This window comes from Mauremys mutica, chromosome 22 (assembly GCF_020497125.1).
Source record: "Mauremys mutica isolate MM-2020 ecotype Southern chromosome 22, ASM2049712v1, whole genome shotgun sequence".
In the NCBI taxonomy this organism is placed as follows: domain Eukaryota; kingdom Metazoa; phylum Chordata; order Testudines; family Geoemydidae; genus Mauremys; species Mauremys mutica.
This window is the reverse complement of record NC_059093.1, coordinates 14396234-14420900: the sequence shown is the minus strand read 5'-3', so window position 1 is coordinate 14420900 and position 24667 is coordinate 14396234. Positions and strand designations below refer to the sequence as shown.

Below are 24667 nucleotides of genomic sequence, written 5' to 3'. Positions count from 1 at the left end.
TAGCCTCCCAGAGATCACTGGTGTGGTGGTCTGATTTGATTTAATTCTTTTGAAAAATCAGGAGCTATTTTCATGTCAAAACAGCCCTGTTCATTTTTCTTCTGCGCTACTAGGTTATTGGGCATCTCCGTATTGAGTTTGTGTTACGATAAAAAATGCCCCAGTCCCATGAGCATACAGAGCTACATTTTTGTGTCGCTGGTTTCATTGACTTCTGATAGGATGAAGCCAGGGTTGTCGTAACCTCTCTTTGCCTTGGCTTTAGCATCCTTCTCATTGTAGAGGCAAAAGGCACAGTGAGGAGTCTCTACTTCCACAGTCTTGCTGAAGTTGTGGAAGTCTACTCTATACTTCCCTTCCTTGGTCTTGGATACGATGGGAGCAAAGCGGTAGCCCCAGAGTACCTCCTCTGGGATATAGGATGTCCTGACCTGACAGGTAGCACTAGTGGCTTCCACTGTGCCATCTAAAAATACCACTAGCTCAAAATCCTGCTGGAGGATGGTTTCCACTGACATGTGGAAGAACGGGCTGGTCCTATCAATGACGTGGTAAATAGTTAAGGGGGAGATGAAGAAGAGGTTCTCATTGCCAGCATCCACCACAAAGTCTATGTTGACCTGGTCCAAAATGATAGTCTCTCCTTCTGGAGTGATGGTCGTCTTCAGAAGCTTCCCATAGATGTGGCTCCCAATCAGTAGACTCTTCCTAAGGTTGGCCACCCGGATAAGGAGGCACAGCTTGCCGCCTCGTTTGCTAATGACAGCATTCTTGCTGAAGGTGATGGTCTTGGCCCGTTTCTTGGACCTAGAAATCTTGGCCAAGATAGCGCCGCACATGAAAGAGTTGATGATGACTCCAAGAATAGACTGGAAGATCAGCAGAAAAATGGCAGTGGCACACTGCTCTGTGACACACCGGAAGCCATAGCCAATGGTAACCTGGGTTTCCAGGGAGAACAGGAAAGCAGAGGTCAAGCCGTTTATGTTCTCCACACATGGGGTGTGGTTTATGGAAGGACTGAATTCAGGAAGATCTTTATGTATATATGCCACAACGTACCAAAGAAGACCAAATAGGAACCAACTGCCTAAGAATGCTGAGATGAAGATGGTCATCTTGTATCTCCATTTTAGGTCCAGGATGGTGGTCCATATATCAACCAAGAAGACAAACCGTGACTGTTCTTCTACATTCCCAAACTCTATGTTACACCTTCCATCTTTAGATACCAGCCTTGCTCTTCGGCGACTGCGTTCCGTCAGATGGCTGGCAAAGCGCTTCCGGAAGTATTTGAACATTCCCTCTATCGACAAAGTAGTCTGGACAAAGAACAACATTTTATAAACATTATGGCAGGTGATGGTTTTATTTACAGTTGGAGAGAGAGGAATTACTCCTGTACAAGACTTAAGATGCTGACTTGCTTATGAAAAGTTATGACATTAGCACATTGGCCTTTGGCCATTTGGGAAGAATTCCAATTCATATATAAGGAAACAAATGTGTTCTTGCCCCAAGGAGCATTCCAGTGAAAAATAATAATAGCAGTTTGCTCAATAAGCTTTGCAAACATGAATGAATTACATCTCACAACCCCCTATGAAGCAGCTGAGTATTAGTATTCCCACTCTCAGATGAAAAAACGTGAGGCACAGAGAAGTTAGATGATTTTTCCAAGGTCATACAATGGACATAATTTTCAAAAGTGACTAGTGAGTTTAGGTGCACAATTCAAGACACCTTAAAGGGGCCTGGTTTTCAGAAACTGCAAAGTTTAGATATGCGGATTTTAATTCAGCTGCTAAAAAGATAGAGGGGCCAGTCTTAGCAATTTGTATCTTTATGTATCAGCATTAGAAGAGGAGGGAATGCAAAATGGATAATGAACATTGGGAGGGTAGGGGGAAAGATGGAGAAGGACCTACACTAGCAATGTGAGATCTGAATGTCCGTTTAGTTATTGTTAATATGCCCATTGCTCTGCTACCTGAGTGCAAATCTCAGATCCAGCTTCAGGTTTCAAATTCTCCCACAGTCCAATTTGTGTTTTGATTCAGACCCATCATTAATAAGAAATGACAAAACTGGAAGGGAAGGAGAGTTTTCTGCCTTCCCAAGAGGTACTGCTTAAAATAAAAAGGCAGATTCTGGACTCCTTCCTCTGTCTTCTTGCTCATTTGGTCCCCTGTGACTGGCAAACACTAATAAGAGGGACATGAAATATGAGAGTCACTGATGGGAAAATTGTAGAGATGGGTTCAAACTGCAAAATTTGGGTCTGGGTTTGGAACCTCTCCAGAACTAGATATGGAGTTTTGATTCAGCCCCTTATAGAGCTAGGGACTAGCTGCAAAATCCATATGCAGATCTGGGTTCAGATTTTGAATCGCCCCAAAATTCAAGGATATTCCGATTCAGGGGGTTGATTTGGCTTGTTACAAAAATACTTATTTGATCCAGTAGCCAGTCCCCCTGCAAATGTAAGATGTAGTTCCCCAGAGAGAGGACATATTAGACTAACAGGCAACACTAACCTATCATGGGAGTGTACAGTATGTGCATATACTCAGCCTTTGTGGGACCACATTCTTCTCACATGGCCAAGGTTCATTTCATGCTCTAATCATGTTTCCTGGGGCCAAAGAGTTTCAGCTTAAAAACAACTAAAATAAATTAAAATAAAAAGCGAGGCCCTGAGGGAAATGCTCTTGCTGGTGATTCACTGGCTGTTCCGAGTTTAACTTTACTGCATCTTTTGAGGACATTGGGTCCCCAACTGTGCAGAGATGTGTGTATTTCAGAGGGCTGGAGCCTGCATGACTGACTATCTGTTTTAGAGATACCCAGCCCTGGAACAGTAGGAATGGTGCAGATCAGACTCAGGGGCATTTGGCAGAGCCCAGGGCTGGAACCACTGCATGGTGAAGCAAGCCAGGATGGGTGTGCTTAGGCAGAGCTTGTGTTCCACATCCCTCAACATCACTGGTATCAAATCAAACAGAAAATGACATTAAACCCTCCCCCCCCCAAAAAAACCCACTGGAGTCTGAGATGGTGTGATGGGGGGAGATCCCCACACTAGCGCCCCCCCCCCCCCCAAGAGCCAAATTGGGCCAGGTGGGCCCAATCAGCTAATTAGGCTGAAAATTAGGGAGCTTTTGGCTGGAGGCAGCTATTAGAGAACAGGCTCACCTGTGCAGGAACAGGCAGGGACTGTAAAGTGGGCTGCAGACTAGACTGCTGCTGAGTGAGGGCCGTTGCTTCCTGGGAAGAGGGAGGAGTGCTTGGGAAGACTGCAGGAAGGTAGGCAGCAGTCAGTCCCTGGGGAAAAGGTTCTGGGAGCTGGGACACTCAGAGAGAGAAGGGAAGCTGGGCGTGGTAGGCAGCAGTCCAGGGAAGGAGCAGTGAGGGCTGGAAGGGGAAAGCCCAGAACTGCTGAGTTGAGTATCCCTGGACTAGAACCCGGAGCAGAGGGCAGGCCCAGGTTCCCCTACCAGCCACTGGGGGGCAGCAAATGGACTGACTGCCTAGGACTGTGGATGGACTGAACCCTGGAAGGTGGAATGCTGAGTGATCTGGCTGGAGGGTTGAGTCACAAAGGAGACACTGAAGGTCCTGGGGCAAGAGGAGCTTCAGACCTGAGTCAGAGCGATGGTGGACAGAAATTTGTGTCCAAATTGTGGACAGAAGCATTGACCTCAGGAACTAATCCCCACAGTGACCAGGAGGAGGCACCAGACTGGAGGTGAGTGGAGCACCTTGTGACAGATGTCTGCACCTCTGATCTCTGTTGGGTTACAAAACAGCTAAGGTCACATTTCAGTTCCTTAGCACTCAGTCTTGTTCTCTCTGAACTCAGAGGGGATTTCATCATTGGCTTCAAGAGGAGCAGAAGCCGCTCTTTAATGAAGGTGGTTGACTGATGCTTAAGGAGGGAGAGGTGCTTTAGGCTATTATATTAGGTGTTTCACCTCTTGTGTGCTGTGGTTTGGAAAGGAGATGAACTGGGTCTCTGAATGATCCTTAGATATAACATTATTTTAGTGCCTAATCTGTGGCTCTCTTTCCCTGGCCCAAATTCTGGCTGTTGGCATAGAATCCCATCAGCAATTCTAGCCTCTTACCTACTGAAATGGCCACCGCGCAGGCTCTCTGCTGTACGAGCCATGCAGATTAGAGAGCATAGCACAGAAGATGGATTGTGGTCTATAATGTCACCTACAGGTACACACACCTACACCCACGTTATTTCTGCTCCTATTAGGAATAATCAAGATGGGGTCATGCAGGCCTGCCAACAGGGGAGGCATAGGGGGCAACTGCCCAGGGGCCTGGGTGATTTAAAAAGGACTGGGGCCGCCACCACCGGCAACGCAGTGGGGCTACAGCAGGCTTCCTGCCCACCCTTGCGCCGCACTGCTCCTGGAAGCGGCCAGCCAGTTCCTGGGGAGGGGGTCTCCACACACTGCCCCTGCCTCGAGTGCTAACTCTGCAGCTTCTATTGGCTGGGAACTGTGGCCAATGGGAGCTGTGGGGGGGTGTCTGCAAGCAGCAGTGCGTGGAGATCCCCTAGGCCTCCCACCTAGGAGCTGCTGTCAGAGGGGTGTGCCAGGCACTTTTGGGAGCTGCCTGAGGTAAGCACTGCCCCCCCATCCCCTTCCTGCACCCCAACCCTGTGCCCCAGCCTAGAGCCTGCACTCCCTCCTGCACCCAAACTCCCTCCCACACCCCAACCCCCTGCTATAGCCTGGTGAAAGTGAGTGAGGGTGGAGGAGAGCAAGCAATGTAGGGAGGGGGGATAGAGTGAGCGGGGGAGGGCTGGAAAGAGGTGAGACAGAGGTGTGGTCTCAGGAAAGGGACAGGGCAGGGGCAGGGCAAAGGTCATTGAGTTTCCACGATTAGACAATTGGCAACCCTACCGGGCGGGCATGTGGAAGTCCTGGCCATGCCACAAGAGCGCACCCAGCAGTGCAGCCGGCAGGTCGCTGGGCACCAGCCAGCACAGGCACAGCACCGCCCAAAAGTCAGGCAGACCGCGTCTGCGTGGGCATGGCTTGTGCGTGTGTGGGGGCCCATAGACTGTTCTGCCCTGGGGGGCAGAATTGCTGGGGGGCAGACCTGGGGTCATGAGTGGCTTTTCCTGAGCCTTCTGCCAGCTAGAATGTGGGTGCACTTAACACTGCTTTGGCTGTGTATTTTGGGGCATTTCCTCCAGGAGCCATAATATGGCCCTTTTATATGTACCTGGGTTTGCAAACTCCCATAAAACAGGCTACATGTTAATAAATTGTCTCATGGACACTGCCCCTCCCATTCCACATCATCACTCAACAACCCTGTGACAACTAAAGCAATTGATTCTGTAGGAAAGAAAGCTATTAACGTATTTTTAGTTTATTTTAATGAGCTAGCAGCTGGAAACACCCTAAATTATGGCTCTTGGAGGGAAATACCCCCAAAATATACTGCCAAATGTGATTAATTATAATTCTATCATTGGTATGCATGGTGTAGCTGCCTCTACCAATATATAGTGAAAAAGAGAGGTTGCAGAATGGAGAAGGGTGGCCCAGATGTTAGGAAACTAGCCTGGAACCAAGCAGACCCAGGATCAATTCACTGTTTGGCCATAGATTTCCTAGGTGTCCTTAGGCAAGTCACTTAGTGTGTGTCTACAATGCAATCAGAGTGTGACCGGAGCTCAGGGAGACATATCCAAACTAACTTTAAGCTAGCTAGCTCAGGAACTGGAGTACTGTACCAATCAGCATGGGCTAAACAAGCCCACCTGGAACCCTGGATAATTACTCAAATTAAAGCTAGCTGGGATATGTCTACATGAGATGCAATAACCAGCCCTGCCCTGGAACCCCCGATTGCAATTTAGCAACCCTCAGTCACTTTGTGCCTCAGTTCTCCATCTGTGAAATGGGGATGCTAGCACTTCCCTATCTCACAGAAGTATGAGGAAGGCTAAATATATCAGAGTGTGAGGTGCTCAGATAGTACAGTGAGGAGGCCAATGGAAGTGCCTTAGACTAAACAACAATAAATGGAAAAACACATTAAAGAAAATGAAAGATGGAAAAACTACAAATCAATTCCATCTTGCAGAGCTGTCAGCAAAAGGCATCCTCTGCAGCCCTAGTTCATCTCCCTAGCCCCTGATGATGGACGTGCCACTGTGTCTCACATGGCTGCATTCTTTCTATGGATGCCCCCCTGTTCCTGTTAAAACAGGAACAGAACTAAAGTAGCTTTTTTACTGCTTGAAACGTCTGCTGCTGAATTAATTGGCTGGGGAAGGTACCAAAGCAGGTTAAATTTTAAACAGACTTCAACTGGGGAAGAGGAAACAAGGTCACTTTCCAAACTCTCCTCCAGTTATATTTCCCTTGGATGCTTTTATTGTGTTCACGTTAAAATACAGCTTGAACAAAAAGAAAAGGTTCCTGTGCAACAGGCCATTCCTGGTAGTTTCCCAATAAATACGTCTTTTTTGCTGCTCTTCTTCTGCCCAGAAACATGTGCCTTGAAATCTCATTACTATCCCCCATCTCTGGCTCTTGTTTGAGAACACTGCACTGTGGCATTGTGATTGCAGGTGTTCACTAATCTGCACTTATTGGGTGTGCAAAATGGCCTAATATTACTCACTGTTCAAGGTCTGTTTTATACACACACACACTTTACATGGCTGAGCCATAGAAGATACCCACCTGCTACCCCTCCTAGCTAAAGGATGTAGTCCTTTCACTTAGGTGGTAGAAGTCTGTAATGAAGGTCCTGGAGTTAGAGCCTACAGTCATACCACACCGTGGGATGTTACATAAATAGCCACCAAAGAACATATAAAGGGCAGGATCCTGCTTCTATTGAAACCAGTGGGAATTTGACCAGTGGACAGGATCGGGCCCTCAATTCAACAGAATGAGCGTGTAAGAAGTAATGAGTAACATCATCCGACTAGATTCTGTGTTTTAGAATCAAAGCCTGGAAAATAAATCCCAAAATACCTTTGCCTGAATCTGTTCTGGGAATGTGTACGATTTTAGGACTGTTTTACAAATCTAGCTCAAGCAATCCCAAGTAGATCAAACAGCCTGAAGAATCACAGCCTTCTCTAAGAAAGGTGACAAAGGAATTCACCCTTCAACAGACCTTTTCACTCCCACACACAACTTGCGTGCACTGATTTACTTCAGCAAGAGCTAATGTTCCCTTCTCTATAAGTACATTGCAAGTATATGTCATAGTTCATCTAGAGAAGCTTACGTAAAGCATGTTGTATAATATACCGGGTTCTCAAGATCCCTTTGGTTTAAATCAGCAACTAGTAACCCAAGTCTGTCTTAGCTAATATTTACCAGAGCATATTTACTGCTTGGGCAGATCATGTGGAAATATTGCCGTCTTTCTATTCATTGCATGGGAAATCCTTGTTGCTCTAATCAGTGTAAGTTTCGGTCTGATCCTAGAACATAAAATGCCTGTAGAAGGTGCACTGCATCATCTGGCCTCTTAAACAATGGGGCATTTAAAAAATACAAACCCCATCACCCTATGTAGACCCCTCAGGTAGTTAGCTTCCAAGGAACCAGAGAGCTCCACAGCTGTGCTCCGGTTTCATGTTACACTTGATCAGTGTAATAAGCAGAAACCTTTATAAATCTATGAATTAAGGTTCCTGATCTCTGGATTAATTGCCAATCTCTTCCCCCATCCCTCCCTCCATCTAGGATCTCTGACAAATGCCCAGAATGGTATGGCTTTCTTCCAACCCTCTGTGCTATTACAGATACTTCTCCCACCCCACTTCTTTTCCCTGAAGTCCTGCCCACTCACAAGCAGGTAACTGATGTCTACATACCTTTGTGAGGGGCTCCAATGAAGTTCTAGGAAGCTTAGGGAGAATAAGGGGGATACATTATTAAGGGATTATTCTTTACAGCCTTGGTCTTATCTTTCCAAAAACATTTTTTGCCCCCTTCTGTCTATTGTTTTCCTTTGCTGAACATGCTCTGAAGAAACTATGCCAAATACCCATGTCCTAATTCCTTCCAAAATCTTTTTTATTAAAAAATGCTTGTGAGATTCAGAAGCAGAGCATGTTGTTCATTGTCCATCAGTTGCCATTGTCAGGGAGTAAATGCTAGATGGCTGTGAGACCCTCGGAAGGTACGAGGCTCTTGGCTCGCTGTCCGGGGAAGCCTAGGAATTTGCCTGTTGCAGCAGGTTAACTGTTGTAAAACTTGTGATCTAAGATGTTGTAAGTATGTCAGGGCTGCCAGAGTGAGGTGGCCCTGTGCTGAAACAAATACCAGTACAGTAAGAATATAAATCATGCCTAAAATAGCCTGTTGGGCTACATCCATAGTGGTAACTTCAAACAAAAACCTGCAACCTGGATCTTCTACGCCCCCAGCCCCAAACTTTGTTTGGGTGTAATACCATCCCAGCTCTGGAGATTAATTCTCCAACTGACTCTTAGCTCTGTGCTGGACTTAAATCCCAGATTCAAAGTCCTTTGCTGTACTTTTGGGTGCATCTGAATTTCATATCAGGATTTGAGTTTTCAGGCTTGGGAACCTAGTTAGCACTAGTGTTGCAGCTTAATCAAGGGTTGAAATGGAGCAGGAAGTGGGGGATGATAGCTTAAAATACAGTATTACAGAGGGGCTCCTTTTGCTAAATCTTTCCTGTTCGACTTGTGTGCCCTGTGGTTGGCTCAGGTGCCACCAATCAGGTCCTGGAAGTCCCATGGATAGCTGGTGTCTGATCCCAGCAGCAGGGCTCGACTGGACCTTGAGATGGTTCGTGTATGTGTGTGGCCTTGTAGTTGAATGGCACAGGCTGGACTGAAGTGCCCCTGTGGATGGAATAGGGATGACCTTGGCAGTGTGGGCTGGGAAGTCCTGTGGATGGTGTGTCCACACAGAGGCACTTGAGTGACCCTCTGGATGGATGGTGTATGTGCAAGGTAGGGACACTGAGAATGGTGTATGTGCAGAGGAACCCGAGAGGGTCCATGGACAAATGATCTAGGCCAGCACCAAAGAGGACCACACGGCCGCCAGAAAGGATAGTGCATGCCCATAGCATTGGAGCCCAACTGAGCCTGTGAGAGGAATCTGAACACTCATGGCAGGGAGCTCATGTCACACTCAGGAATTGGAGTGTGAGGAGCTCCCTCTCCATATGAGACCCAGTTGAGCCCTACTTGGATAGATGGAGCATGTTTTGAAAACTTGCAAATGTTGGAAAAGCTGCTGACTCCTGTTCCAGCCGTGCTCCCTGCCATGCCTGAAGGACCCAGCAGAAAGCAGGAGCATCACCATTAAGCATGTGTTCATGACCGTGACTCCCAAGACCATCGGTGCAGTGGCATTACCTCCTTAGTGTTGAGAGAGATGCTAGTTCTGCCTGAGCAATGTGATCCATCAGTTCAGCTCAGCCTGCTAAGCCAGGAGTCCTGGCCCAATTCCAGTTTGGGTGATTATGTTCTGCCATCCTAAATTCCCTTGTAGTTTCAGATGAACACAGCAATGCTCTTTATTCCCTGCCTTGCCCTTGCTCTGTCATGTAGTGTTTCTGTGAGCTGTTAAAGAGCCGCCCCTTTCCATTCCAGTGATGCTGCACTTCAGTGGTGGGTGAAGTGATTCCTATACATAGCTTTCATATTGGTTTGTAAAGCATCCTCCTGAATGAAACATCCACAAAAAATATAAACCATTTTCTTTATAGCAGGCATCTTCCATCTCTAACTACCAGAAACCCATGATCCCATCATCTGTGGGAGTTCAATGGTAAGAACAGAGAACCGGAAGCCAGGGCACCTGGTTTCTAGCCTCGGTTCTGCCACAGACTTACTGCGTGCCCTGAGGCAAGCCACTTAAACGATCTGTGCCTCAGTTTTTTCTTATGTAAAACAGGGATTAAAATACTTTCACAACAAGTGAAGTAGGAGGCTGGACTGACTGATATTTGTAAAGTACTTTGAGATCCTGGGATGAAAGTCTATATTAAAGTACAATGCCTTCATCCTCATTCAAGTGGACATTACTGTAAATTCATGCATGTACCTTTTGGGGAAAGGATTTTTAAAAAGCACAGTTTTTGAGGATCCAAGCTTTTGTCTTACATTATTTTTATTACTACACTGACACCTAGATGCCTCATTGTACTTGGCCCTGAACATACATATGTTAAGAGACAGTCAGTGCCCCACAGATCTCACAATCTAAATAGGGAGACAACAGATGGGAGAAATATATTATCTTTATTTTTTACGGATAGAGAACTGAAGCTCACAGAGGTTAAATGATTTGCCCAAGGTCATACAAGGAGTGTGTGGCAAAGCTTGGAAACTAAGTATCCTGTGTCCCAGCCTAGTACTTCCTAGACCATCATTCCTTGCTATTTACATGCATCATAACTTTAAAAACATCATGTTGGTTTGCTTCTCTGATTTCTCTCCTTCTGAGCAACATGAGGAGATGAGCAATATGAGATATGAGCTGAGCAATATGAGGATTTGCAATTCATAATATGCCCAGTGTATATTGGTTGAGGAGACAGGCTTTGGCAGGGGAAATTTGCAGCCTAACTAAAGGAATAATTCATTCGCAAGAAAGCTGCCAAATGGATACCATGCAAAAAAATGCCATAGTAATGGAGATTCCAGCAAATAATGCTTTGTGAAAGGGTAGGCATGCTTATGCAGAGCCACGGATTAAAATGCATAGATGCAGATGTATAAATGGTCTACAGCAGTAAGACTATTACAATTATTAGTAATGAATATTCTTGCTGTGAATACTGCAACACAAAGTAAATGCAATAACTGCATTCATTGGGCGTGGCAGCTTAATGACTGGAACCAAATGGACAGAATTTGACACGTCTCATAGCTGCAGACAACTCCCGAGCAGGAGGCAATTTATAGATGGTGGCATTCCTTTCTCCTCTGTGTCCCACAGGGGGACGAGAGATCTGTGTGGGCTCCTAGAGATGGCTGGTCTTTTATCGTCTCCTTATGGCTCTGTCTAGACAATCATTTGCTAGTATTCTTCAGTGAGGATGGTGTCATTGCCGATAAAGGGGTTCCATTGTTATTATGCATGAGGCTAAATTAATTCCCTGGCCACACTGAAGTCCATATGAGTTGCTGTGTCCTTTATAAGTTTTTAGAAACATAAAGGAACCAGCAAAAGAGGATACACTGAAACAAGTGTTCTCAAAGTGTGAGATACAATGAACAGAGTGCTTCAGTTTAATTGACTAGATTTTTTTTTCTAGCGGTGCTGCAGCCTGAGGTGATTATGCACTCACCTACTGTACTGAAGTGTCTCCTCTGGGGTTGGCTGAAAATTTTCCATCTAAACTTTCTTAAGAGATTTTTTAACCAAATACTTTTTTCACAAAGTGCCTGCTTTCCATGAGAAATTTAAAATCTTCATTTAAAAAAAAAAATGCCTGAAAACAAAATATTTTGGCCAAAAAAAATTTGGATTCCGCTATCTACTATGATGCCACCTGGGAGTTTGTAGTGTGATTTCTTCATGTCCCCATTCTCCTCTATGGTCTGGGATCCCCAGACAAATTACACCTCCCACGATGCACCTGGCCAGAGACTTCCATAGTGGGAGACCATGGTGCATCATGAGTGATGTAGTCCGGCAAGGAGCCTAGCTTATAGAGAATGGGAATATGAGGCACCATGGCAGCATTTCCAAATCAAAATATTTCAGTTTTTGATTTTTTTTTTGAAAAGTCACTTTTCCATGGAAAACATCAATATATATTTTTTTCCTTTTCATAGACCTCTTCTGTGGAGGGGAGGGGGGAAGGGAGAAGCACCTTTTCTAACCATCTCTAGTCTCCTCATCTCCATGTTGCTAGGAAAAGGCACCATAGCCAAGATGAAGAGATGGGGGAAAGACACTGAAATTGGAGGAGTCTCCCCTGTGTAACTGAGAACAGAAGTCACAAATAACCCAAGAACTCAGTGAGAATTGGGGATGGAGGAGGATGAGCTGGCACAGCCCACATAAAATGCTAATGATTAAAGTCAGGAGGGAAATGCACAAAGTGCAGGTCACATGAGTCTGGTGCTTCTCCCTTTTTATTTATTTTTTACGTCTCTGAAGTATTAAGAGTGAATCATTAATCTAAAATTTGGTACTGCCGAACTGACCAAAGTCACGTCTCAGTGGCTGGCTCAGTGCGCTGAGGGTATATCTACACAGCAATTAAACACCCTGGTTGGCCCATGTCAGCTGACTTGGGCTGGCAGGACTTGGGCTTCAGAGCTGTAAAATTGCAACATAGACATTTGACACCCCATGAGGCAGGAGGGTTCCAGTCAGAGCCTGGGTTCCAGAGCCCAGGCTCCAGCCCGAACTTCTACAGAGCAATTTTACACGCCCGCAGCCTGAGCCTGACAAGTCTGAGTCAGCTGACACAGACCAGCCACGGATGTTTAATTGCTGCGTACACATACCCTGAGAGGGCTTCCTACAGAAACAGGGCTGAGAGGCAGCTGGCCTCACACAGCTAGAAGACAGCCACTGCCTGAGACCATTGCTGCTTTGAGTACAGTGACATGGTTGAGGTTGCTTCAGCATCAAATCTCAAGGTACCCCATGTTCAGGGCTACTATGCATAGAAAAGCTTAGAGTCACATAGAACCTCTCATCCCAAAGTGTGTTATGAACCTAAGCTGGTAAAGTTACTCCATCCAATGATAGGGGGTCTGTTCTCTGCTGTGCTATTGACTTCCTCTGTGACCTTGAGCAGGAGTCTCTCTGCCTCAGTTCCCCACCTGTAAAATGGGTGATACCAGTACTGCCCTACCTCATAGGGGTGTTGTGAGAAAAAGCACATTAAAGATGGTGACTACATGCTCAGACACTCACGTATAAGTACCTTAGTAGTTGTATTCAGCTTTCTATAATTTACCCTGCAGTTTCAACTGGATATATCTTTCTTCTTCACTTCCTGTCCTACACTGCTACCAGAAGCAATGGCCTGGGAGGAGGTAAATATTGCGTTATAATCCTGACCCTACCATTCACTTGCTGTGTGGTGATGGGATTATCCCAAGGCTATTCTGTCTCAAGTTCCGCCTCTCTTGAATGGGAATAATAATAATTTAGCTGTCTCACAGTAGTATTGCAAGGAGTATTGATGTCTGTATAGTGCTTTTGATGCAGCATATTGTTTTATTGCTAAGTGGTATGCGTACTGTTGTTCATTGTTAACCAGTTGCCATGTTTCACCTCCATGGCATGAGCTCTATACCCAACTATTTAGAGTGGGTTGGGATCCTTCAGAGCAAAGATGCTCTATAAATATAAGCAATTCTTATTTTTCCATACACAAAAGGCATCCATGTATACCTTTATTTTGTATTAAAAGAGCAAGAAAAGTCTGACCTTGAGGGCATTATGTGAGTGTGTGTCTCCAGAGCCAGTCTATGCCACTGAGCTAGGCACAAAATGGCTGCCTGTCTCTGACTCTTTGGGTCAGGTCCCTTTTTGTTCTGGGTTCGTACAACACCTTGCACAAGGGAGTCCTGGCCCATGACTGTGGCTCCTAGGCATGATGTTAATACAATTAAATAATAGTCCTTAGAGTTTAAAGGCACAGTACACAGAAAACAGCATTAATTACATAGCTAAATACAGCACAATTTCTGATCTTCAGCTGTAATATTTCAATTGTTTCTGAGTCCCCTTTGTGTTTGTTTCTGATATCCTCATCAGAATTCCCACAAAATGAATCTGCAGAGTTCTTTTCTTAATTGTTCTTCCTATTAGCTACTTCATTTTTTCTCTCTTTCCCACCCCCACCTCCCCATCTACTGACTCGCTACTGATGCTTTTGAACATACAATGGGTTGCCATCAAGTTCTTCCTTTGGTTCTTGAAACTGCATTAGCCCAGGAACATGGCTTCCCATGGAGCAGAAACCTCAGCAGCAGGGCCGGATTTACACTTTATGCACCCTTAGACACAGCATCTTCAGCGCCCCTCCCCCTGGCTACAGCTGACCTTCGTGTTGCACACAGTTTTAGAGAAGTAAGGTGTCCCTAGAACGCTGGTGCCCCTAGGCACATACCTGCTGTGCCTAATTGGAAATCCAGCCCTGCTCACAGACTATCCCTCTCATGATCTCCTGAAGAACTTGGCCTTTCCCATTTGATTGTACATTTAGAATTTTGCTGGCCAATTTCCAGCAAGTCTCCATTGCTGACATTTCCATCCTGTACCACTCTCAGCTGATTTTTTTTTTAATTGACCCTTCCCTCCACCCCCTCCAAAAAAAAAAATCCCACAACCATCAAAATTTTCATTTTTAACTTAATTCTATTCTTTCCAATTCCTTGGTCACATGATTTGTAAGTCACTGACCGTGACCAAGTCAGGGTAGGCTAAAGCTGGTACCCAAATGAGTGAGAGTATCTGGGAAAAGAGCTTATGGCCTCTAGTTATTTCTTGCTGTAAGTCTAAAGGTGACAAGGTCAATGGTTCAGGCATCAACTGCTCTTGTAAATAACTGTAACTTAATCCACCTCATTCTTGAAAGGTGGTTATACAAATACATACAGATGCTCATATACACACTTTTTTCCTTTGCAGATACTCTAGGTCCTTTCTCTTCTATACAAATTTTTCCTCTTTAGGTCTCACTTTAGCACGTGTCTGGGACTTGAGAGATTATGTACTATCTCACACCCTCTGTGGAATGTTCCCTGGTTTTGCTAAGGTCCCAAAGACAGTCCCTTTTGGCAAGAGAAGCTCAGGTTGTAACAGTGCAAAGCTTATTTCACCTTTAAATTCAGTAATTTTCCATCCCTCAAACATGCACATTCGTAAGCCCACAATATGCCATGCAGAGATAAAGCCTGTCAGCTGCCTGTCAACAAATCTCTGTGCTTCTTTCCTCTGCTAAATTGGCCTACAACCTCGTCTCTACACGACCTGCAGCTTAGGCTTGTATTTGTACAATTCTACCTTGACCACTTAGTTGACTGAGATGCAACAGTAAGAGCATTGTGGGCCAGAAAGTTGGAAGATTTCTTTTCATGTTCCAGCACCCCACCTGCAAGTGTATGTGGGGGAGTCTTGGAGCAACCCACTCAGCTGCTGGCATTACAATCCAGAGCAGGGCAGTCTTTATCCTTGTCCTGCTTCCAGAACCCCTGATTTGTTGTACTCAGGTATTGCCTGTACTCTCTATACTTGTCTTCCCTTATTCTTTGTCTTCTGAACTCTGCTTCACCACCAATTGCGGGAATCACTGTTTTAATCCACATCATGACAAGGTGAATAGTGGCTGGCACTGCTATCGTACCTTTCATAAGGGGCAGGTAGCATAGTTAGCAGTGCTTCCCAGGACTGCTAGGTCCAGGCCAGGACAGGTGGAGACCCTGTGTTGTGACAGTAGAGCCTGATTTTTTTTGTCCAAAGTGTAGATTTCTGATTTCAACTGGGGTGATAAGTACTTGGCACTTCTACAAATGCCATCCCCTTCTGCAGCCCAGGCTGGTATAGTTAGTCTGTGAGCCAAAGGGTCCATCTATGTCCTGCAGCCTCATTAAAGAATCCCCTTGCTATTTGTTACAACCAAATCCTGTTTCTTCTCTACCATAAAGGACAGGATGGGGCACTAAATCATTAATGAATTAAGCCTCACACTAGGCCCATGTCTGTCTAATCTGTCATCCTGGTCTTCTATAATTTCACTAGTCCTCCAGGAAGCAAATGTCTTTATTACAAGAAATCAATATTATTCACTAGAATTCACCCTTCTCGGAATCCAGGGTGTCCCTGCTTATATGTCTGTCTGTTTCTTAAGGGCTTTCAGGTACACCTGCCCAACTCCCTTTGAAGACCAGTGGAGTGCTATGTGCGGATCTATATGCAGAACTTGGCCCTACTGTTCTTGAAATGTGTGTTAAATTTTCACCAGCAGAGCCACTTCCATTCCAGTCCTTTGGATACCTTTTGTATTCCTAATTATTTGTCTAAGGGTAATTGACTTGCAAGACATTCCTGGCTTTCAATTTGCATTGAGTGAATTATTGACCTGTCACCTGGGTCATCGATGTGAAGAAACATATGAACAAGCTGAATACAAAAAAGATGCTTTGCATTCCCCCATAACAGATGTAGCTATTAATAACGTTGCTGAACAATGCACTAAGTGCCTGCTCAATTTTAATTTAAAAATATACGGCCAAATTCATCCTTGGTGTAACCTTGCTGAAGTCCACTGAGTTTTACTAGGCATTGATTTGTCCCTGTAAGCTGCTTTAAAATCTCTCCCATGGCAAGACCTCATATGCTCATTTCCAGAATTTTTACAGCTGACTTGAAATCAAACCCATTAGAAAATCAAATCCAAATAACTGGACATATTAGCAAGGTGAGCAAGCAATATCCAGCACCGCTGTTTTCTTTGCTATTCTAAAACAAACAAACTTACTGAGCATGGTCTGTCTTAACCTATACACAAAAACAACTTCCTCTAGCAAGAAGGCATCTTCCTGTAGGCCTCGGGAACATAGTCTAACAATAAAGCATTGACTTAGGAGTCGCATGATCTGAGGTCAATTGCTGGCTCTGCCACAGACTTTCTGTGTGACCTTGAGTAAGTCACTTCTGTTTTCTGTACCTCAGTTTCCCCATCTGTAATATGGCAATAATTACATTAGGGGAGTTAGGAGAATATGTTCATTACTGCTTATAAAAGGCTCAGAGATCCTCACTTGGCGGTTGCTGTGGAGAGGCAAAATACCATTGGTCTGGGAACTGCCATAGTTCTCGTGGTGCTCTGACACTATGAAAATACCTAGACAGAAAAACCCTTGTCTACCATCTCAATGCAAACTTGTACAGTCTCCAGAGGTAAGAAAATCTGCTGTGTCCCTAACTAATATCTTAACACCCAGCAAAACAAATACAGAAGAGAATACACCATGGTTTGGGGGAGAAAGGGATTGTAGACCTGCACTAATAGTAAGCTGAGTTGCAGATATTTTCACAAATAAAAGGGTTGAGTTATATATAATATGATCATACTGAATCTATCATTCATATTACTGAGATCAGGGCCTCATTTTGCTGGGTGCTATACATAGCAAGGGAGAGTTCCTGCTAGAAATGCTTACATTCTAAAGAGACAAGACCAACAAGGGTTAGAGAAAGGAAGTATGCTTATGAACATGTCGCAGAGGGGGAATTGAGGCACGCTGAAAGGAAAGGGGGTTGGGCGCCTTACCTGCACAAGTACTCTTGAAAATCCCACCAGGTGCCTACCTGCATATTTAGGCACCTAAATCTCTTTTAAGAAGTGGCCTATAGAGATCAAGCCCCTAAGTCCCAGTTTCAAATGTAACTTTGGTATTTAAGAGTCTAAATCAGTGGGACTTAGGCATCTAAGTCTCTTACTTGCTTTTGAACGTATTACCATAAAAGACTTGTCCAAGTTCACACACAATTCAAGTCTGTGGCAGAACCAGGAAATGAATCCAGATTTTCTGGGTCCCAGTCAAATATCTTAAGCACAAGATCCTCTATCTCCCACATTTGTTCTTTGCAAGTATTTGAATGACAACCCGGTAGCTTTGAAAATGTCCATGAATCTCAAAAGTTGCACAAATGATGATTTGTCCAAAAATTCATATTGATTATTCTTCTGTTGGGGGTTGGGGGGACCCTTCAGTCATCCGATCAGGGAGCAGAAACAATAGCATGTGAACAATCATTTCTATAACATACAAATAGAAAATCCAAGAGCCACTCAGGGTCTGAACATTCACTGTCCAGATTTTGTTCTGAATAACAGATCACTTTTGAAGACCAGGATGGGCTTACGGGCAGCTTTGCTAACCAGAAAAGGGGCTATATTTTGAAATGAATAATATTTATACTGGTGAGCACAGGCTGTTTTGTGGACAGCATGGAGCCACAATACAGAAAGCATTAGGGACATGCTTGTACCGCACCTTCCCTGCGACAGAGGGGTGGCACACACAATGATCTCTCATACGAGTTGTTCCTTTGTTTCTCATCATATAAGGAAACCTAAAACTAAGCACCTTCTAGAAGCTGCTGAGTTCCCTCCACTCCTATTGGAGTCAAGATTCCTGAAGCTGCACACAGCATCCTGCAGGAGGCACTCAATATCTTGCAGGTTCAGGTGCAAGGTGCTGTACAGTTAGGGAGTTCTTTCACGACCTCAAAAGGTGATCAGCTCGCAGACAGATCCATTGGCTCCATCACACTTAGTCTTGTGGGCTGCCCTGTTGCCCCAGAATATCAGGACTTACCAGTGTATTTGTGGGAATGACTACCTGGTTTGCACAGAGGGCAGCTCCATCAGGCGTCTTGGCTGTCAAGAAATATGAACACGAACTCCCAGGGCTATGGTAAATTGCATCTCTCCCCAAACGGTCAAGGACAAATGACGAATCTGGATGGAGCTGGAAACTGGCAAGTAACTTAATCAGGGGAAATGAAGCATGAGAGCCTCTTTCCTCCCACCTACCTCATTCTCCCCCCCTCAGTGGGGTCTGAAGGCCAGGGACGGTCATCTGGTTAGTCTGTGAAAGTCAAAGCTCAATAAGCACCTTGGAAGTTTCTGAAAACAAGGTTAGCCTGTTGCTGGTAGGAATGCAGGGTTTGCACTTCAATACTAGAGGCTGGACTAAGTGCATTGATGCCAAGATAAATACTGCTGAGATGTAGAACACCAGGGAGTGAGGGGGAGGAGGCAATGGTCCAGATAAATTGTAGTATCTAGGGATGATTTCCATGGTAGTTAGATAAGCACCTTGGGGCAGGGCTGTCTGTAAAGCTCTGTGCACTATCAGTAATAATTCTAATGGGGCAGGAGCTGCATCTTTCTGCAAATGCAGAAGGCCCCATTAGCAGCGTAAGAAGCATGGTAAAGGGCAAGATCTGGGAGCCCATGAACAGAGATTTCAGATGCCTTGCGTCCTTGGAGCATCTGCATGTGCATCACAATGAGGATGCTTTGGGAGGCTGGAGCAGAACACCTGGTCAACCACCTGCTTGGAGAAAGGACAAACCCCAGAGGAGCTATTTGAGGAGTCCATCTCTCTCACCATCACAGAACTTCTCTGCTTCCTGCTGAATTTGTTGGGCGTGCTGTGCATGATTTGGGTGCAGATTTGATCACAATGGTAAAAACTAGTAGATATTCACCTGAACTAGAATCCCTGCATCTGAGCCAGCTTGAACATTTGTAATTCAGGTCTTGTCTAGGCTGGAAGACTCTATGGTGAATGAAGAACCAGTGAAATGATAACATTTAAAAAAAAAACCCAAGAGGGTGAAAATTTGAGCCACTGAGAAGGGAAGTGATCTTTAGACATGTGCTGGGGCTGATTCACAACTGTTACCCCAATTTTAACCAGTATAACTCTCTTGAAACCAGCAGAGTGACACCTGCATTAAACTGGGATAATGAAGCAGTGAACCAGCTCTTTGCTGACATCTCATTAACTTCAATGACTAATTCATATTTTTGGAGAAAAGAAGCCTTTGTTAAAGAATCCAGGCTCCAACCCATTCAATTATTGTGAGCTCCCACACCTTAAACTTCCCCAATACCCCCAGAAAGTCCTCCAGAGAGACCAATCTTGATATGCTTAATAATTCTAAGGTGCAAACCAAGCAGGAAACAGAAACATTTAGGTAAATAAAAACATCTTTGGCTAGAAAAGGGCACGCATTCAGAGAAAAAAAATCTTTGTAGCTCACCCTACAAGCTGTCATGTAATCAGTCAGACCTGTCCCTGACCCAATACACATTAGTTACCTTGTCTGTTTCTTTTCTATGGATGTTTACAGGCAGGATAACAATATTTGATAAACATCCACGTACTACAAAGATAATAATCAATCAGAGTTTGTGGATCGCATCAACCACAAAACAGAAAAGCTTTGCTCTTGGGTGCCTATTATTTTTATTGTTTACATTGCGTAAGCACATGGGATGGTTCTGTCAATGAGGAATTCTCCCCTCCCATCTGGGCCTTTGCTGAGCCCTGCCACTCTTACCTCTAGATCAGTGATGCTCAGACCTCAGTGGGTCAGGAGCCAAATTAGAGATCAACATTCCCCAAAAGAGCCACTGTAGTGTGAATTCATTGTTTCATTTATATATATATATATAGAGAGAGAGAGAGAGAGAGAGTGTGTGTGTATGTGTGTAGCTTTGTTCTCTCCTCTTTAAAGCCCACGCCATTATCTAGATCCTGCAGAAGTAAGGCTTCTATCTCATCTGTGTTAGGGGATTCTATAGGACTCATCAAAGTATTAAAAGAAAGGAGGTAAATTAGAGATACACAGTGAGGCCCATCATGGACTTTTCAGCCTCCCTGGCTGTGAGAGATTCTTCTCTGAGCTATTTACTATGTTTCATATCTAAGACCCTTCAGCTGCAGTGGAAAATGCTTCCATTTTAGGTTCATCTAGCTCAGTGGTTCTCAACCTTTTCCATAGTATAACCCTCTTTCCCATACCTAGACCCCCTTCCCATCTAGCCAGGATCTAGTTCCTCCCAAAATAAATACAGTCAAAGCAGGGTGGTCATGACCCTGATACCTGTTCATGACCTCTCTAGAGGTCATGACTCCCAAGCTGATGTGGTCTCCTCAACAGCACATTCAAAACCCTCTTATCTGTGATGCTTTGTCTTCTGCTCCATGCCCTTTGTCTTGGGTTTTGTTCATGGCGTAGTCTAGGAGGAGAAATGAAGCCATCTTGATGGGGCATAGGTGGAGATGTGGTTGCTGATGTACCTAGGTCCTGACCCATTGATGGCTCTGAAGATCAGGACCAGGGCTTTGAATCGGCAAAGTAAGTAGGGTAGAATCCATTAGAGGATGCACGGCACAGATACTATAAGCTGCAGCAATACAGTCTGGAAGTGGCAAATATATGGATTGTTGTAGCTAGGTCTTCGTCCAGGAGGAAGGGGCAAAACCTCATAGGCAGCTGCAGGCTTTGCTCACCACTGTCACATCCTGATCATCCAGGGTTAGTTCTAGCTCTGGAAGGATCCTGATGCTCTGCTTTTGTTTGCCTAAAGTCTCATCTAGTCCTTCAAAATGTTGCCAAAGCAAGGAATCAAACCTAGATCTCTTGAGTTTCAATCCAGTGCTTCATCACAAGGTTTGACTGCTCTGTTTATCTCCTTTGCCCAGCCTCATCACTGGGAATTCTTTCACGTTTCTCCTTATGCTTGGAACAGACTCTCATCACACATGCTCTGTCTCCTCTGGAAAAATATTCCTAAAGACTTACCTATTCCCCAAAGAACATGAGCTCCAAAGACCATGCTGCACTCTGGGGCTGATCCTGTCACCACTGAAGTCAGCAGGTCTGTAGTAATGTTGTTACAGGTGCAACAAACAAACTTCAGCCATTTAGATTTGTTGGGGACTCAAGTGTTGCCCCCTGCTGTGGAGGTAGATAATTAATCCAATAGGATATGGAAGGTTCTCGCACAGCCTAGCAGCAAAATTCTTGGCTATCCAGAGAAGGAAGAGAATTTTGGAAGTAGGCTGGAATCCAACAGAAGAAAATTCTTGGAATGGGATTGTTGCCTGCTGGTATCTTACCGCACTCTACACTAGTGTTGAAATATTTTATACTGTGAAGCTCTCTGTCCAATGCCTGGGGCAGAAACTGGAAAAATGGGATCACCCCACCAGCAACAGCCGAGATGGTGTCTCTTTCTGGGAATTCAGGAGGGGTGTTGCAGGGGCCAGATTTTCAGCTGATATAAATCAGCATCATTCCAATGTCTACACACACATACACCAGCTGGGGACCTGGATGAAGAGCTTTACAAATCACTCAGCCATTCCAAAGCTGTGATCTGTCTGATCTTGCACAAGAGCAGGAAAAACACTTTGTTAAGAACAAGAGAGGGACATGCAAACCCCGTCTGGCAGTTCTGAGCTTATTATCAGAAATAAAACACCCACATGAGCAACAATTATGAAATCCATTCAAAGAGTATCTACTAGTCCCCATCCTCTCTCTTTTCTCATTCAAATTCTGAGCCAGGCTTAGGTTAAAAATGTATACTTGTTTTTACAAGGCAAAGTTCCAGGGACTTTCAAGATTCTTTCAAAGCATTTCAAAACAAGATTTTTATCTGGCTACTATTGCTTTCTGACTTCTTTTAATCAAAATTAGTTTTAGATAAAATATTATCAGACGCAAAAGTAGTAATTGGCTCTTGTACAGAGTATTTCATTCATTTGCCTCAAAGCAATGTGCAAAGCAAAATCAGTGTCATCAGCCCCTTTTTAAAGTTGGGGAAACTGAGGCATGGAGCAGCAAAATGGCTTACTCGGAGCCACACAGCAGGTCAGTGTCAGAGAAAGGAATGATATCCAGGTCTCTCAGCCCAATACTCTGTGAAGGCATCATTCTCATTTAAAACAAGGTTCCTTTGCATCACTCTAGTCTAAATGTGACAGGTTTCAGAGTGGTAGCCGTGTTATAATTTACCTTCCTTTCAAGACCCCCTTTACACTGCAGAGTGGTGTAAAGGGACCTTTGTGGAAATGAGAATCAGGCCCTAAGTGGTTTGTTAGGGGGTTGTTTTGTTTTCTTTTAAATAATAAACCGAATCTTGTGTCTCACTCTTTTTTTATGGTTTTGTGATATTTAGGCACAACCAAACACTGTGTGTGATGACCACAAACTATATGTCACTTGGATTTCATGGGTCATTTTTTATTTGTTCAGGATAGAAATTAAAAAGAAAACAGTTGTGTTCATTAGCCAGTAAGTGCTTTGAGAGAAGGTTTGGTCATTGGGAATAGAAGAGGTTTCATAAGAGAGACGTGATACCATGGATAAAGCAACATGGTATTAGCAAACACAAGCTTTCTGAACGTTATGTCTTTTTTTGTTGTTGTTGTTTGGTTGTTTTTGTTTTTTGTAAGTCTGTATAAAAATACTATACAAGATCTTTAACATGGCTAGAAATTGGTAGCTTGACAATTCGTGTCTCTTGGGATTCGTGTCTCTTGGGATATTGCAAATTAGGAGTCAGTTAGGAGTTTCAAAGGATGCCTATTACCTTTGCAGACAGTTCAAGTTGTCGTTTGGTTATTTTCTAACTTAGAACTTTTAGTAGAAGAGATGTTTTATTCTTTCTCTGGTGGAATGTCACCATGCAAAGAAAGATCCTTTGGTTTCTTTCCATCTTCCAGTAAGAACTCTGCCCTTTTTTATATCACCTTTCATCAAAAGATCTCAAGAAATGTTACAAATATTTCATTAAAGGGTCACCTTAAACTGGAATTCTAAAAACTTAATATTTTTTTAAATTACCAGCTTCTGACAAAGCACTCTTTTTAAACAGGATGTCCTGCTTTCTAAATTCATTTTTAACGTGTATACATATTTTTCTGCCTCCCTACTGATATTTATAAAGCTCCTTTCAGCTGTGGAAAGGAAACTGACTCTATCCAGGGATCAAAGAAACTGACTATGCACAAGGTGCTGTCATAGGCACAAAATGGAACAAGTAGAGAATTAAAGGGTTTTCTGCAATTTCTTTCAGTTTTAGTAATTCATCTATATTACATACCCCACCACTCTAGTATCTGAGCACCTCAGTCTCTAATGTATTTATCCTCACTGCACCCTGTCAGGTAAGGCAGTGTTAGTCTCTCCATTGTACAGATGGAGAACTGAGGCATGGAGAGCCTAAGTGACTTGCCCAGAATCACACTGGAAGTCTGTGACAGAGCAGGAAATTGTAGCCAGGTCTCCCAAATCTCAGGCTAGTGCCCTGACCAGTGGATCATCCTGCCTCTCTAATCTTAGTAATTTTAGATGTTTACATGTAACTAAAATAGGTGCAAAATGTCCATGTTGATAGCACCTTGTTAAGCCCTGCAGCACCACTGTGTTTTATACCTATTTCACAGATGTGTAAACTGAGGCAGAGGGAGCTTTAGAGACTTGCCAAAGTCCCAGAGCAAGTCAGCGGGCAAACCAAGACTAGAACCCAGATGTTCTGACTCCAGGTCTCCTGTTTCAGTCATTAGGCTGCACTTTGACTTTAAGAAGGTGGGAGGACATAAGGCACAAAGGATGCAGTCCGCACGTTGCACTTAGGGTGCATCTGGATGGTACAGTATGGCTAATTGTACCGATACATGAACCTAGAAATGGCTGGGCAAGCCCCTCTGGAACTGAGGTGGGTAAAGATTCATCTCCATCAGCTTTCAAGAAGACAACCTGGAATTTCACCCCTTACCTTGTTTGCTAAGCAGTAAGAATGGCCACAGAAGAGAGAGAAGGCTGCCCTGCTTCTTGCACAGTGAGTAACTCGCAATATCCCTGGAGCTGTAGGTTTCTTCAGTGCTTTGGTCCTGCAGGTCCTGTATCAGATGGAAGAGAGCTCAAGGTCTCCTTTGGTATTTATGTGTCACTGTGTCAGCTCAAACTGGTTGACAGCTCATCTATATGCAATGGCACATTTAAGGCTGTGCTTTAATTTATAAACTCTGCAAGAAAGGCACAACAGTGGCGGCTAAATGGTTTAGATATAGCAGAGGTGTTGAGCTGGCAAAGCTAACTAAAGGAACCTGTGCAGA

General features: G+C 44.3%; 2 protein-coding genes across 2 annotated transcripts in view; one reads left to right on the top strand and one right to left on the bottom strand.

Moving 5' to 3' along the window:
• KCNJ1 (potassium inwardly rectifying channel subfamily J member 1) lies at positions 1–24667 on the bottom strand. The gene is made up of 2 exons (XM_044996922.1): positions 24328–24667; positions 1–1322 (listed from the first exon to the last, which is right to left on the bottom strand). The coding sequence occupies exon 2, from the start codon at positions 1299–1301 to the stop codon at positions 183–185; it is 1119 nt and encodes a 372-aa protein (XP_044852857.1). The 5' UTR covers positions 1302–1322; positions 24328–24667; the 3' UTR covers positions 1–182.
• The window catches only part of KCNJ5 (potassium inwardly rectifying channel subfamily J member 5), an 87929-nt gene continuing 66485 nt past the window's right edge, over positions 3224–24667 (top strand). Inside the window, exon 1 of the mRNA XM_044996921.1 lies at positions 3224–3748. The gene's annotated coding sequence lies outside the window, so the exon portion shown is untranslated. The remainder of the gene's footprint in view (positions 3749–24667) is intronic.

Coding starts and splice junctions, on each gene's coding strand:
- KCNJ1 (XM_044996922.1), bottom strand. CDS start 1,301: ATGTTCAAATACTTCCGGAAGCGCTTTGCCAGCCATCTGACGGAACGC.